Raw genomic sequence first — 14322 nt, 5'->3', positions numbered from 1 at the left:
TTAGCTATCCATGGCAACCAATTTAATAGGATATTAAATTGGTTGCAATGGGTAGCTAGGTTATTTCACCATAATAACTAACAGAATTCCAGCTGTCGGTATTATCACAAATTCAATAAGATAGAGTTTATAATAGATTGCACTAATAGAAAATCCCAATAAACAGGTGGCTTTATTGTTTTATGGTTGTGACCTCCAGAAATGCAACCGAACCACTTTGTAAGGTCGGAGACAAACATAGGGTAATCTCCAGTGCTGCGGTCTCCTGCTCCGATAACCCAATTTTCTCGATTGGGTTCTTTTTTTTTTTTAAGATTTGCCCCAAATAACTGGCTGCCTCGATTAACCGGTGGCCCAAATAACAGGAATCCACTGTATTTAATACACTTATAGCAAAGGCTATATGACTTTATGAATAAATTTGGTAAATTGCAGACTTGGTGCCATGCCCAAGCTGACTTTATATCATAAATTCCAGAACAAAGGATGTTTCCTTGTGGTAGTCAAAAGCCTGCTTATTCCAAAAGAATTAATAGATAGCAAGTTGCTCATGTGGGTTATCGGAAGTTAAATATTATTTAAAATTAACTTAAACATAATTATATTTCAAGAACCACTTTGCCATCCATTTGAATTAGTAAAGCTATTTGGAGAACAAGTTTTTTGAACCAAATGAAACAATTTGTTGCAGTGGGGGGGGGGAAGGTTTTCAGCATTTCTCAGTTACATTGAAGGTAAAAAAATATATTTTTTTACCTACAGAACTTACCATATGCTATTATGAAAGAGTTAAACAACAACAAAAAACAAATGATGTACAATGTCTTTGGTTGGGGAACTGACAATTACACAAGGAAGCATGAAATATAACAAGTTATCCCAAGTCATTCTTGGAATTTTAATAATTCCTCATAGCAGTCCTGAGTTTCAGAGGATTCATAACGAAGAAATGGAGCATACATATATAAAAGGAAGTTTCACCTAGTTGAATATTCTCTAAAACTCAGTATTGCTATGAGGGGTGTTACAGAACATTCAACTAAGCGAGAGGAAAAAAAACAACTGAATTCAGATCTTCTCTTTCTGGGACAGTTTTGGAAATGCTCTTGACAGCCAAGTCTGAATAGTAGTGCTATTGTTATAAACAAAATTTTGACTCAGCATTTTTGAAGAGGAAAAGTCTGCTACAATGTCTTTCTTGAAGCAATCTTAGTCAGGTGATGTTTTAAAACAGACACAATCTAAACAGAAATCCACAGGCAAAAAAATGTTAAGTAAGCTAATGTTTAGAAGTATATTGTATTGGTAAGTACAATGTACTTCTAAACCTATGTCTCCGTATTTTAATATGAAATGTGTATTTTGTGAGTATAATTTAATTTATAGTGCAGTGTCCTGCTTTTTCCAGAAAATCTTCATTTTTTTGGAGACATGTTTTCCAAATAAACCTCCTTTTTTTTTTTTTTTTGTCTGTTTTCACCAAAATACCTCCTGTGTTCCTCCTGCCTACAAATATCTGATCTCTGACTTTTTCAAAATTCAAAAGATGGCAGCTCTGTATGTATGTACCAATCTTTCTAGCATTAATGCAATGGTATTTATGCTTTAGAGCAGAAAAAAACTTTGCCTTCACAAGTTGTATTGTTAGTGGCACCTCTAAGTTTCTCATTCACATAATTTCATAAACCATAACAAGTAAAAAATTTGTGTACATTTAGGAAGGTACAGAAAATTACAGCTTGTCTTCTACCAACAGTTAACTTAGGCTCAATATTTTTTATACTGCAAAACTTTGCAACAATTAAAGCAAATGGTATGATTATGACATGTTGAAGAACATTTGCTGTGGGGAAAGAACGTGGTTATATTTTTAAAATTCAACAAATGACAATTTTGTAATTTTAATCTTTCTAGCATTAAGTATTAAGCTGTTTTATATATATATATAGAAAACTTAAATTAAAAAATAAATGGAGCAAATTAATGCTGCTAATAAGATAATAGGTGAGGCAAGGTGCCATTTTGTACCTGTGGATCTAACCATCCCTATTTCAAAATAAAATAAGAAAATGTCTTGCCATACCTATTATCCTATTAATAGTATTTATTTTGTGGTTAAAGTGTTCTCTATATATTTTTCAATATCATGTTGAAGGTTATCTAGCTGGGTTGTATCCCTTCTTCCCTCTACCCAAAACTATATAGTGCAATAGCAGAAGCATTATACTCAAAAGCATTATACTTCAGATATAGCTATGTATTTCTGATGCGCTTGCACTATATTTATACAAAAGCATTATATTCTTTATTATTCACCAGCTTTTGTTTACAGTCCTCCGCTTTTCATGAAGATTATAGAGACATGTGGCAGGGATCAGGAATTAAAAGAAACGCTTCCACCAGGCAAGGGACAAGGTCATAAACCTTATTTGTCATAGTTAGGTTTTTCACTAATGAGTAAATGTTCGATTTTATATGCAATTTTAGTTTTTCTCAAAAATATATTTCTCTCAATTGAAAAAAGTTAATAAATGGCAGTGTGATTATATAAAATGGCAGAGTTTACATACATTATAATGTAAATGGTTTTGGATTTTCATTTTTGGTTATGATGAGTGGCTGATAATAGTAACAAGCATTCACTGTGTATAGTGTTATTGATGAATAAAACAAAAATGAAAAAATAAGAAATGTCAAATTTCAATTAAATATCCACTTTCATTTATAATGCATAAAGTTTCACTTCAAAAAGTGCTCAAAAGCTGCCAGTTAGGTTCAGAAATTATTTTCAAAAATGATATCTACAGTATGAAAATAATATTAGCCTTATAAGTATTGCTGGGGGGTGGGGGGGTGAGAATAAATGCCTTAAATAATTGGGGCCGCACCATAATGTCATCAGTAACTTTTTTTCTTTTTTTTTTTATTATTATTATTTTGTGGCTACTTAAGGCTAAACACAATTTTAAAAAAGATGTACCTCATAATTTTTATGAGTTTCAAAGTTGCATCTACCTTGTTTGGGAAAAAAATTTGCCCATCTGACAGGTTCAAATACAGGTAACTCCCATATAACACAGTACTTCTGCAACATGGTTTTGCTCTAACATGATTGATAAATTGTGGCAATCCTCGCACAACACGATACTTATATAATATAATTTTGCTCTAACACGGTTAGAGAATTGAGGCAAACCTTGCATAACGCGGTATTTTTGAGCTTTTGTGCAGAGAAAACCCTGCTATTATGTTGGATGTAATTTTTCAACATTTCCATTCTTTTTTATGAATCCCCGCTGTTGACTCACTAGTGGCTATGAAAAAAAAATAAAATAATTATTGGGAAATTCCTGTATTTTATATTGTTGGGAAATCCCCATGTTAGGTTCTGTGCTATTGAACTTGTGCTTGTTTGAGACCATAAAAAAATTGACTTCAAAGCATGCAGTTCGTGAATTTTAAGGTTTTTATTTGGTCATTTATAAATTTTTTCCAGTATGGATTCCAAACTTTGTTCTTAAGAACCATATTGGAATAATTTCTTTGTTGTGAATTAAATTCCAGCCCTAAATTATGCCTAAGGAAAGTAAAAAAGCACTGCTCAAAAGACATTTTTCAATTGTGGACTGTATCAGAATCATAGATTTATTGCTCAAAGAAGTAAAACATCAACATTAAATGTGTGTTAGAAAAATGTATGGCCAGAGTCAGTTCATTCAGGAATTATGGTCGAGCCGGCAGAAAACGGAATCTGTGAGATAGTAGGACTTGCTACATTGGTAGGAGGGGAGGGGAAGGTTTTGACTGAAGATGTTCAAGAATTGCTGGTAGAAAAAGAGGCTGGCGAAGTGGATTTGGTGGAAATGGCATCAGAGGTAAACCAAATCAATTCAGATAGTGCAGATGAAAATTCTGAAGTTCCAAATTTTACACTGAAAAGCATACAGGAAGGCATAAACTTAGCCAAACAATTAGAATCTTATTTTTTCTATGAAGAATTCAAATCCTTCGATTAAAAGGAGAACAAAGTTCAAAAGGGAGCTTCAAAAATGCTTACCTCCATTCTACAAAGGTCTATCAAGCAAAAGCAAACAAACCCAGATTACTGATTTTTTAAAAAGAGCAGAAGATGCAAAAAATGTAGATGCTGCAGAAGGTCAAGATATTTTGCTACAGAAAACGTTTTCATTTGATTGTGCTTAGCAGCGATGAAAAGGGTGCGCCTCCGTAGCCAGGTGGGAAGGAGCAGCAGTGCGTAGCACACGCTTCTTGATTAGACCGGGGTTCGAGCCCGTCACCACCAAATACGGAGGATGCGGAAAGGTCAAGGGAATGACCACCGCATATTCCTGGAGCAATATGGCCTTAGTTGCTAATGCTCCTAAAAACCAAATAACAATAACAAATAACAATAGCGATGAAAAGGAAGAAATTTAAATTACCGTACGTTAACTGACATATATGTATCACAGTTTGTAAGGCATTTGTTCAGTTATTACTATTTTTAATAAAAATGGTGCATTTTTGTTAGCTTTTGGAACGTAGGCCCCCCCCCCTCTGTACTGGTTCTTAGTTCCGTATAATATGGTTTCACACTACACAAGATTTTATAGGAACCTAACTACCGTGTTATATATGGTGTTTTTTTTTTTTTTTTATGAAAACCCAAACATGAGAGGTATTACAACCTATAGTACTTAGTACTGCGCATGGGCTGGAGGTTGAGAAGATGAAAGAAGACATTTGTTGACATTATACTTGAACTTTTGTAGACTGTAATTTTCAGGAAATATGTATGACAGAAGACTGACTCGTTTAGGGCTAAAGCCTCAAGCTGCGAGCAAATTTAGACTATGTATATATTAAGTGCAATAGCATCATCAATACACAGCCATTGCACTTAATATATACATAGTCTAAATTTGCTCGCAGCTTGAGGCTTTAGCCCTAAATGTGTCTTAGTCTAAATACATCATACACAATCAGCATCTCTCATATTGTGGAGTTATACTTCATAACTGTTTTGCCATCATTGCATCACTTGGGTACCTACCCACCCACCGAAGAAGGGCCAAATAGCCCAGAAACGGTGCTGTCTGGGTGGTGGTAGTACCTATCTGAGAATAAGTAACATTAGTCTTCTCCTTAGGTGAAGCCTTACTTATTCGAAGTAATGCAATATCATGGCAACTCGTGAAGGTATTCACAATATGAGATATAACTTAAAACGATGCCGCTTTATAAATATTCTGTTTATTCAGAAATAGCTGTGTATTAATGATGCTATTGCACTTAATATATATATACATAGTATGACAGAAGGTTGTTCCAGAAAATGGCAGTTGAATGAATAAACGAGGAAGATGAAAAATTGGTTCTGTGAGTTTTAAGTTGGACAGTAAATGGATGTTGGCTGGTGACGGCACGTGTTCAGACTGTTTTGAAAGAGAGAGCATGAATTATAGAAGCCAATTCAGAAGAAAAGTGCCCATGGAAGTATCTGTATAAAAGGCATGCAGCAAAAACAATGTCTATGAGACAGAGAGTGGAGAGACTCTGTTAGCAATGAGTTATTAATTAACCTAATTGTCTTTCTGAATGTAATCTAGAAGCCTGAGAGAGAGATTTTGGGGGCACTGCCCCAGATATGGGAACAATATTCCATTGTAGGGCAGATTTGCAATTTGTACAGAGTGAACAGCTGTTTGGAAGAAAATTAACTTCGAGAGCGAAAGAGAAAACCAAGTTTTTTAGATGCAGAGGAAGCAATATTTGTAATGTGCTTGTGCCACGAGAGAGTAGAAGTTAGGGTAATCCCCAAAAGAAAAATATCATCTTGCCTAAAAATTGGAGTGTCACCAAAGATAAGAATAGGAGCAGAAGAATCCTTTTTGCGAGATATAAGACAGGACTGGGTTTTAGAAGGATTGAAATCCACTAAGTTATCTTTGCCCCACTGGAGAATTACCTGGAGATCAGCATTTAAGGAATTGGTAGTGGATATTCGAGAAGTTGAAGCTGATTGAGCAGGGCGAGGTTTCTCAAACTGGAAAGTGGAATGCAATGTGCTATCATCGGCAGAACTATGGATTGGATTTCCGATCAATGGAAGAAGGTCATTAGTGGATAAGTTAGAAGACAGATTGCCATCACCCTCAGTGAGCAGTCAGAGAGAAAACTGGATAACCAATTACAAAAAACAGTTGGCAAACCATAAGACAAAAGCTTGTTTAGAAGACCTTTATGCCAAACACGATCAAAGGCCTTTGAGATGTCAAGAGCAACTGCTTGTGTTTCACCAAACTTTTCCATTGAATTTGTCTATAAATGGGTAAAATAAGCCAGAATATCACCAGTGGGTCGACAGTGGTTACCTGTACTCACCCTTTCATTTACATTACATTACTGCTACCACTATTTAGTACATTCTAATGTGTTCTTACTAACTCTGTGACAATGATAAAAGGTTTAATTTTTGTATTTTGAAATGATTCTGATTCTTCCCCTCCAGGGACGATTCACCTTGGCTGCTAAGCATCATATGACTATTGCTGAAATCTATGAAAATGAAGTAGCTGACATTGAAAAGGTAAAGTATTTTTCTATGATATTTATAAGTTGTTAATAATTTGCTTGATAATTTGTATCTTTGTCATAATTTTTGTCTTTTTTCTTAAACATAATCAGACTTTGTAAGAATTGTACACTGTTCAAAACAATTAGGGATATTTTGATTGACTTCATTCTATAAGAGTATTAATGTGTTCTCATTCTGTAGCAGTATCAGTGTCTGTTTCTCAAACAGTACATCTATTTAGTTTTCTGAAAGAAAAGGCACATTTAAAAAACCAACAGATGTTAATAACAAATAAATGAAACTGGAGAAAATATATCACATAACCAATCAAACAAATAATCCCTCTTTAAATTTAGATAAACTTTCCATCTCTGCAAAGTCTCTTTGGCCAGAGACAAATTTTTACACAACTGTTTTGCAGTTATACCCTATTACAATTTTTTCCCCAGATAAGGTAAGCCTTTCCCTATAAGATATGTTTTATTCCTATATAAGATAATTTACTTGACTGTTTCACACTTCACACATATCTCAGTCAGGTCACCAGTGAATGTCTGGTTTCCAAATGTTACTTCTCTGTATGGTTTCCTACAGGTCCATGCCCTTCAAAAAAGAAAGTTTCCAAATATGTTGCATTATTTAAGATGTGGCCTTAATGATTGGTTTATACATTAGAATAATTTCCCTTGTCCCTAATGGCAAACATCCTGTTAGAATCTTATGAGCTGTCCTAGCAGCCTGTCGTTACTACTCAAAGCAGTTCATATAATTAATCTTAAATCTTTCATTATCCAGCTACTTGTGTTTGTTGCTATCTCAGTGCAAGACCATTTATATTTTGATATATCAACTTCAGATTTTTTTCAGCCCTTCTGAATAATTTATCTATGCCTTGTTAACTTTATTTACAGATTGTAGAATTAATGAGATTAGCTTCAACCAAGTGACATAAGAGGAGATAACATGGAGGAGATAATAGAATCACACAATACTCAGCTGAACAATGAGGATCTGGTTTAGTTAAAACAAAGGGTAAGAGTGCAGCAGGAAGTGTAAATCTTGCTAACACCACAGTTAAACAGCTCATGATAAGAAGGATGCCTGAATCCTTGAGTTTGTTCAAGAAAGAAATTGCCATTCATTTTCTTACACTTCTCTGTATGGTTTCCAGCAGGCCCACACACCCTTTCAAAAATTAAGTTTCCAAGCTTGATTGCACTATTTGCTCAAAAATAATTGTTAGCTGGAGATAAAAATCTGCAATATTTTTGCACTTTCCTAAATATAGACAAATTTTTACTTTTGGTGTGGTATTGTTTTTACAGCATTATAACATGAATGCACCCAGTGAGTACAGCCTAACCACACATTTGTTCTACTTTTCACTTGTAGTAGTAGTAGTAGTAGTAGTGGCATATGATGCAAGAAAGCAAGTGTAGGAGCTTATGCAGCATCAGCCAAAAAAAAAAAAAAAATCACACCATTCCCTCCAAATGCCTATCCAGTTCCTCCTTAAATTTATTTAACCTATCAACTTCCACAACGACAGATGGAAGTTTGTTCCAGCAATTAACCACCCGCTGGCTAAAGGCAAATTTCCGCACATCTATTCTACATCTGTCCTTTCTTAATTTGAACTTATGTCCCCGTAGGTTCGTAATCTGAACAAGTGGAAGGATCCCATCAGAATTCAGCGTGCTCAACCCATTCAAGGCCTTATAGACCTCAATCAGATCACCGCGCAGGTGCCTAGTCTCCAGCCACTGCAATTTGCAGAACTTAAGCCTCTCTTGGTAAGAGAATCCCTTCATTCCCCTCACCAGTCGTCTTGCTCTGCTCTGTACACGCTCAAGCAAATCTACATCCTTCCTAAAATGAGGCCTCCAGACCTGTACGCAGTACTCAAGGCGTGGCCTGACCATTGCCTTATACAGAGGGACAATCACCTCCTTTTCCCTGCTAGCAAAATTCCTATATATCATTGACAAAACCCCATGACCTGTCATAGCAGCCTGTCTGCATTGCTCAGAAAACTTCATATCTGACTGCACAATTACTCCCAGGTCTTTTTCATTTTCTACCACCTTAAGTGTAGTACCACACAGTTGGTACGTTTCTCTGGGGTTACTTCTACCCATATGCAGTACTTTGCATTTGTCAAGGTTGAACTTCAGTTGCCACTTCTTAGCCCATCTGCCCAAATTATCTAGATCCTGTTGCAGTAGCACACTGCCATTACTGTCATTAACAACCCTGCCAACCTTTGTGTCATCTGCAAACTTCGACATTAAGCCTGATATACCTTCATCAATATCATTGATAATTACACAAAACAACAGTGGACCCAACACAGAACCCTGTGGGACTCCACTAATAACATTAGTCCACGAAGAGCAGCACCCATTGATTACCACCCTCTGTCTTCTCCCACTTAACCATCCTTTTATCCATTGTAGCAACTTACCCTTAATACCATTCTGCTCCAATTTGTACAGTAGTCTTCCATGCGCAACAGTGTCAAAAGCTTTCCTGAAATCCAAGTATATGATATCAAAATTATTTTTTGCGTCCAGTTCCTTTGTGACCACATCATAATAACCAATCAAATTTGTCAGACAAGACTTTCCCTTAACAAACCCATGCTGTGTTTGAATTATTGCTGCAGTCTTGTCTAGATGATCCTGCAATGCATCTTTAACCAGTGACTCCATTATTTTACCCGGAACAGAAGTTAAACTAACTGGTCTGTAATTACTCGTGTCACCCTTCGATCCACCTTTGTGAATTGGGGACACATTTGCACATCTCCAGTCCGTGGGAACCTCCCCTGAGTCCAAGGATGCTCTCATAATTATGGCTAAGGGTTTGCTTAGTTGCTTTGCCGCCTCCTTTAAAAAAACTGGATAGATCCCATCCACCCCAGGTGCCTTTCTTATGTTTAACTTCAACAATTTCTCCTCCACTTTGCTTTCAGTTATTACAAAATCATTAAGCACACTGCTACAATTTGATAACCTTCTTCCATTTTCAAACTGTAATAATTCCTCACGTGTGAATGTAGATGCAAAATACTCATTCAGTTTGTTTGCTATCTGAGCAGGATCATCAACAGTCGAACCATCGATGTCAAGTGGACCAATCAGATTCATCCCCTTCCTTTTAGAGTTTATATAAGTAAAGAAATCCTTGCTGTTTTTCTTAGCTTCTTTTGCCAAAGATTTCTCGTAATCCGCCTTCACCTGCCGAACCTCCTTTGTGACCTGATTACAGACTAGCTTATATCTGCCACAGGTTTCTGCGTCACCTGATAATTTATATGCATCCCATGCATTTTTCTTCTCTGTCACGAGTCTCATTAGTTCATTTGATAACCATTTAGGCCTAAACCTTGAACGATATTTCTTAATCGGTATATAAAGTCTAGTATCTTCCACGATTAATTCCTTGAATGCTTCCCACTTAGAATTTACTGTTGGTAACATCGTCAGTTGATCCCACTGTACAGAATTTAAAAACTGTCTGAGACCACTGTACTCCCCTTTACGGAAGCAAAAACCCTTTCCTTTACCCCTGACGGTAGTTACCTCTTTGAGTAAATCCCACTTCAGCACACTGTGATCACTGCCACCTAGTGGTTCCTTTATCTGCAAATTCTTAATACACGAATGATCACTGCTGATAACCAGATCAAGAGTGTTACTTTCTCTGGTTGCCTCTCGAACATGCTGCTGCAGAAAACAATCATCCAATAAATCCACAAAAGTCTGACTAGTGTGTGAGTGACCAACCCACAAGTTCCAGTCAATATCTGGGAAGTTAAAATCCCCCATTATAAGACATTCTGATTTACTGGCCCACTCTATTTCTCTGTACAATTGTTCATTGTACTCATTCAAGTCATTAGGCCTATAACACACTCCTACCCTTATTTTTCCTTTTGCAGTGCTTATCTCACACCAAACTGACTCAACCCAGCACTGTTCCTCTATATTAACTGGGTGCACTTCCTTTGATTTTATGTTTTTCTTAATTAACAGCATAACACCCCCTCCCTTTCTGTCCTGTCTATCCTTTCTGTACACATTGTACTCCCCAAATTCCAGTTCTGCATTCCTTATATCTTTGTGACACCACGTCTCTGCTATCCCAACAATATCCGCCTTTGATGTCTTGACCAACACTTCAAATTCATCAAATTTATTTACTATACTTCTAGCATTGGTATACATGCAAGCATACATGCTCCTATGCCTATTCCTTGTTACCCTAACACATCCCATATACCCAACTATTCCATGATGACTGCCATCCGTCCCTGAAACCCCCAACACCCCTCGCTCCAGGTCGCTTCTTATTCTAATAGAAGTTGTGCAAGAATCACCTTCACCTCTGCCTGCGGTTACTGTTAAACTATTAGTCTTTGTATCCCCCCAAACTAGCAGTTTTCCGACCCACGTAACACTGCCTCGATAGCATCAGCAAATATTCTTGCACCCTTTCTATTTAAGTGTATCCCATCCCTGTAGAAGCAATTGTAGCAATTCTAAGCTTTGTAACATTTTGTAGGCAGTCAGAAGTCCATTTTTGACTGCTGCCAAATGATACAAAGCTAGTTCAAGTTATTTATAAAACTCTCCCACATGCTCTAATAATTAGTAATTGTTGTAATAGTTGCAAACTATGCATATTTGAAAGACTCCTTAGTTGCAAACTATGCATATTTGAAAGACTCCTTTTTGGATAATAAATACAGAAAACACAGAAAGAGATAATCACTTTGGATAGAGAATTGGCAGAATACATAAAATTAATTTTGCATGCTTTGTGGTGTGCCAAATTTGAAAATGAAAGTGAGTAATAGCATATGTGCATGTTTTAAATTTTATACATTCAGCAAATTTTTTAACCTGGAAAATGGGAGAAGCTAATAGCTTCATCTTTATATATAAAGCCTGTAATTTTTTTTTTTTTAATTTAACGGAATTATAAATTTTTTTATTAAAACTTGAAAAAAAAAAGCATAACATATAATTAAGTATTGAAGCCCATTAAGAAAAGATGAAATATTATTATGCTCCAAGCAGAATTAAAGAAATCTTAACTTTTTTCCAGAAACTGAAAAGAAAGTTTTTATAGGAAATTGTTTTGGTCAGCAAGGGGATGATTGCTGGAACAAGTTGCCTCATGGGTGGTTAAGGCTAACAGTTTAAATAAATTCCAACTGAATAGTTACCTGTGTGAGAAGGGAAGCATACAATTTGCATTTTGTTATCTACATGGTTTTTTTTTTTTTTTGTTTTTGTTTTTTTGTCAGTGCAGCAAAAGCATGTAGCTTCCTTGCACTATATGGCAAATACTATTACTATAGGATTGATTAACTCGACAGTGGTCATGCCTCTTATTAACAAATGCAATTGTGCAACACCTGACAAATGTCCAATTTTGTTTTTATTTCTGGAAAAAGTTTTTTTTGCTTATTATGCTTGAATTGCACAAGTGTGTTTTGTATTGTGCTAATGGATTTCAACACTTATTAAGTGTGTGTGTGTGTGTGTGTGTGTGTGTGTGTGTGTGTGTGTGTGTGTGTGTGTGTTTTAAGGAAGAGGTTGAAAATTTAAAGTTTTTTTTTTTTTTACATGTTCTTTTCAACAAAACAAAACTTATTAGATTTACTAAAAATTAAAATGAAATGTTAGTCATAACTATAAACATGAAACCTAATAGTCCCTTCCATTTTCCAGTTCAGAAAACTGTTGCACACAAAAATTCAAACTTATGTATGTATTAATGTGTTTTGTCAAATAAATCAAGGAATAAAAGCTAAATAACAATAATAATCAACATGAGAAAATATTTTACATCAAAAATAAAAATTGACCTAGAAAACATGTTTTGTGCAATAATTAAACATAAAACAAAGGGTATCTAATTTCTGTAGCGGTTGTGTCATCCAAAATTAGTAAATAGTTATGCTGTATCTGACAGGTCCTTTGCATAAGTCAAAGTTAACAATTTTTCATGTATAAAACTGCTCAAACTATGCAGTTTGAGCAGTTTTATACATGAAATACAAGTAAATAAATAAATACAAGTTTGGCTATATAGCAAGGTACTGAAAGTCTCATTCATCAGGATTAAATTAGCAATTAATGTGAAAGTTATCTTTGAGTGCAACATGTCAGGTCCCTTGCAAGTTTGAATAACAGGATGCTCCAAAAGACAAAAAATGAACCAAATATGGAATAGTGATGGGTCAATTGAAGATTCAGTGTTTTTTTTATGCTGCTGAAATGTGTTCAAAAAAGAAGGCACTTTTGTGCTCAGGCTTCTTCCTGTGACTTTTAAAACATGAATAATTAAGACTAATACACTCCATAAGTATGATAAATGTTTACATATTCAGTGTAATATATATATGTTTGTTTTTATTGCTTTCCTGTTTTAGTATTATTATTAGTGGTGGCAAATGATGTCAGAAAGCAAGCTTATACAGATTAGCAAAAATTCAGTGCTTCCTACTTGTCCATCCTCTCTAACAGATTGTCTGGTTCTTCCTTAAATTTATCCGGTGGCTTTTAAAACATTAATAATTATGACTAATACATTCAATAAAGGATAAATGTTTACATATTCAGTGTAATATATATATGTTTGTTTTTATTGCTTTCCTGTTTTAGTACTATTATAATTAGTGGTGGCAAATAATGTAAGAAAGCAAGCTTATACAGCATTAGCAAAAATCCTACTTGTCCCTACTTGTCCATCCTCTCTAACAGATTGTCTGGTTCTTCCTTAAATTTATTCAAAATAAACGTCTACAACACACACAATTTTCACTCTCTATTACCCTTTTTTTTTTTTTTTATATGAAAACCCCAAACACGAGAGGTATTAGAACCTATAGTACTTAGTATGGCTTAGTACTTAGAAGTGCTTGGGTTGGAGGTTGAGAAGATGAAAGAAGATATTTGTTGACATTGGACTTGAACTTCTGTAGACTAATTTTCAGGAAATACGTATGAAGGAAGGTTGTTCCAAAAAACGGCAGTTGAAGCAATAAACGAGGAAGATGAAAAGTTGGTTCTCTGAGTTTGAAGTTGGACAGTAAAATGGATGTTGGCTGGTGGCGGCACGTGTTCAGACTGTTTTGAAAGAGAGAGCGGGGGAATTATAGAAGCCAATTCAGAAGAACAGTGCCCATGGAAGTATCTGTATAAGAGGCATGCAGCAGAAACGGTACATCTATGAGACAGCGAGTGGAGAGACTGTTAGAGAGAGAGTCATTAATTAACCTAACTGCTCTCTTCTGAATGGAATCTAGAAGCCTGAGAGAGGTTTTGAGGGCACCAGATGTGGGAACAATATTCCATGGTAGGGCAGATTTGCGATTTGTGCAGAGTGAACAGCTGTTTGGAAGAAACGTAATGCCGAGAGCGAAAGAGAAAACCAAGTTTTCTAGATGCAGAGGAAGCAATATTTGTAATGTGCTTGTGAAAACTGGATAACCAATTACAAAAAACAGTTGGCAAACCATAAGATGGAAGCTTATTTAGAAGACCTTTAGGCTAAACACAACCGAAAAACTTTGAGATGTCAAGAGCAACTGTTTGTGTTTCACCAAACGTTTCCATTGAATTTGTCCATAAGTGGGTAACAAAAGCCAGAATATCCCCAGTGGATCGACACTGACGGAATCCATACTGGCGATCGTTGATCAGGCAGAAGGTTTCTAGGTAGTTTAAGAG

General features: G+C 35.6%; 1 protein-coding gene across 1 annotated transcript in view; it reads left to right on the top strand.

Annotated features, from left to right (window-relative positions):
* LOC150088401 (alpha-soluble NSF attachment protein-like) overlaps window positions 1-14322 on the top strand; it is a 236215-nt gene that overhangs the window by 92340 nt on the left and 129553 nt on the right. Inside the window, exon 5 of the mRNA XM_090369491.1 lies at window positions 6512-6589. Within this exon, the coding sequence (XP_090225617.1) occupies window positions 6512-6589 (78 nt within the window). The remainder of the gene's footprint in view (window positions 1-6511; window positions 6590-14322) is intronic.

This window comes from Mastigoproctus giganteus, chromosome 3 (assembly GCF_048544385.1).
Source record: "Mastigoproctus giganteus isolate SK-2022 chromosome 3, ASM4854438v1, whole genome shotgun sequence".
NCBI classification, from domain to species: Eukaryota; Metazoa; Arthropoda; class Arachnida; order Uropygi; family Thelyphonidae; genus Mastigoproctus; species Mastigoproctus giganteus.
The sequence above is the reverse complement of the archived record's forward strand: the minus strand, read 5'-3'. Positions and strand labels throughout refer to the sequence as shown.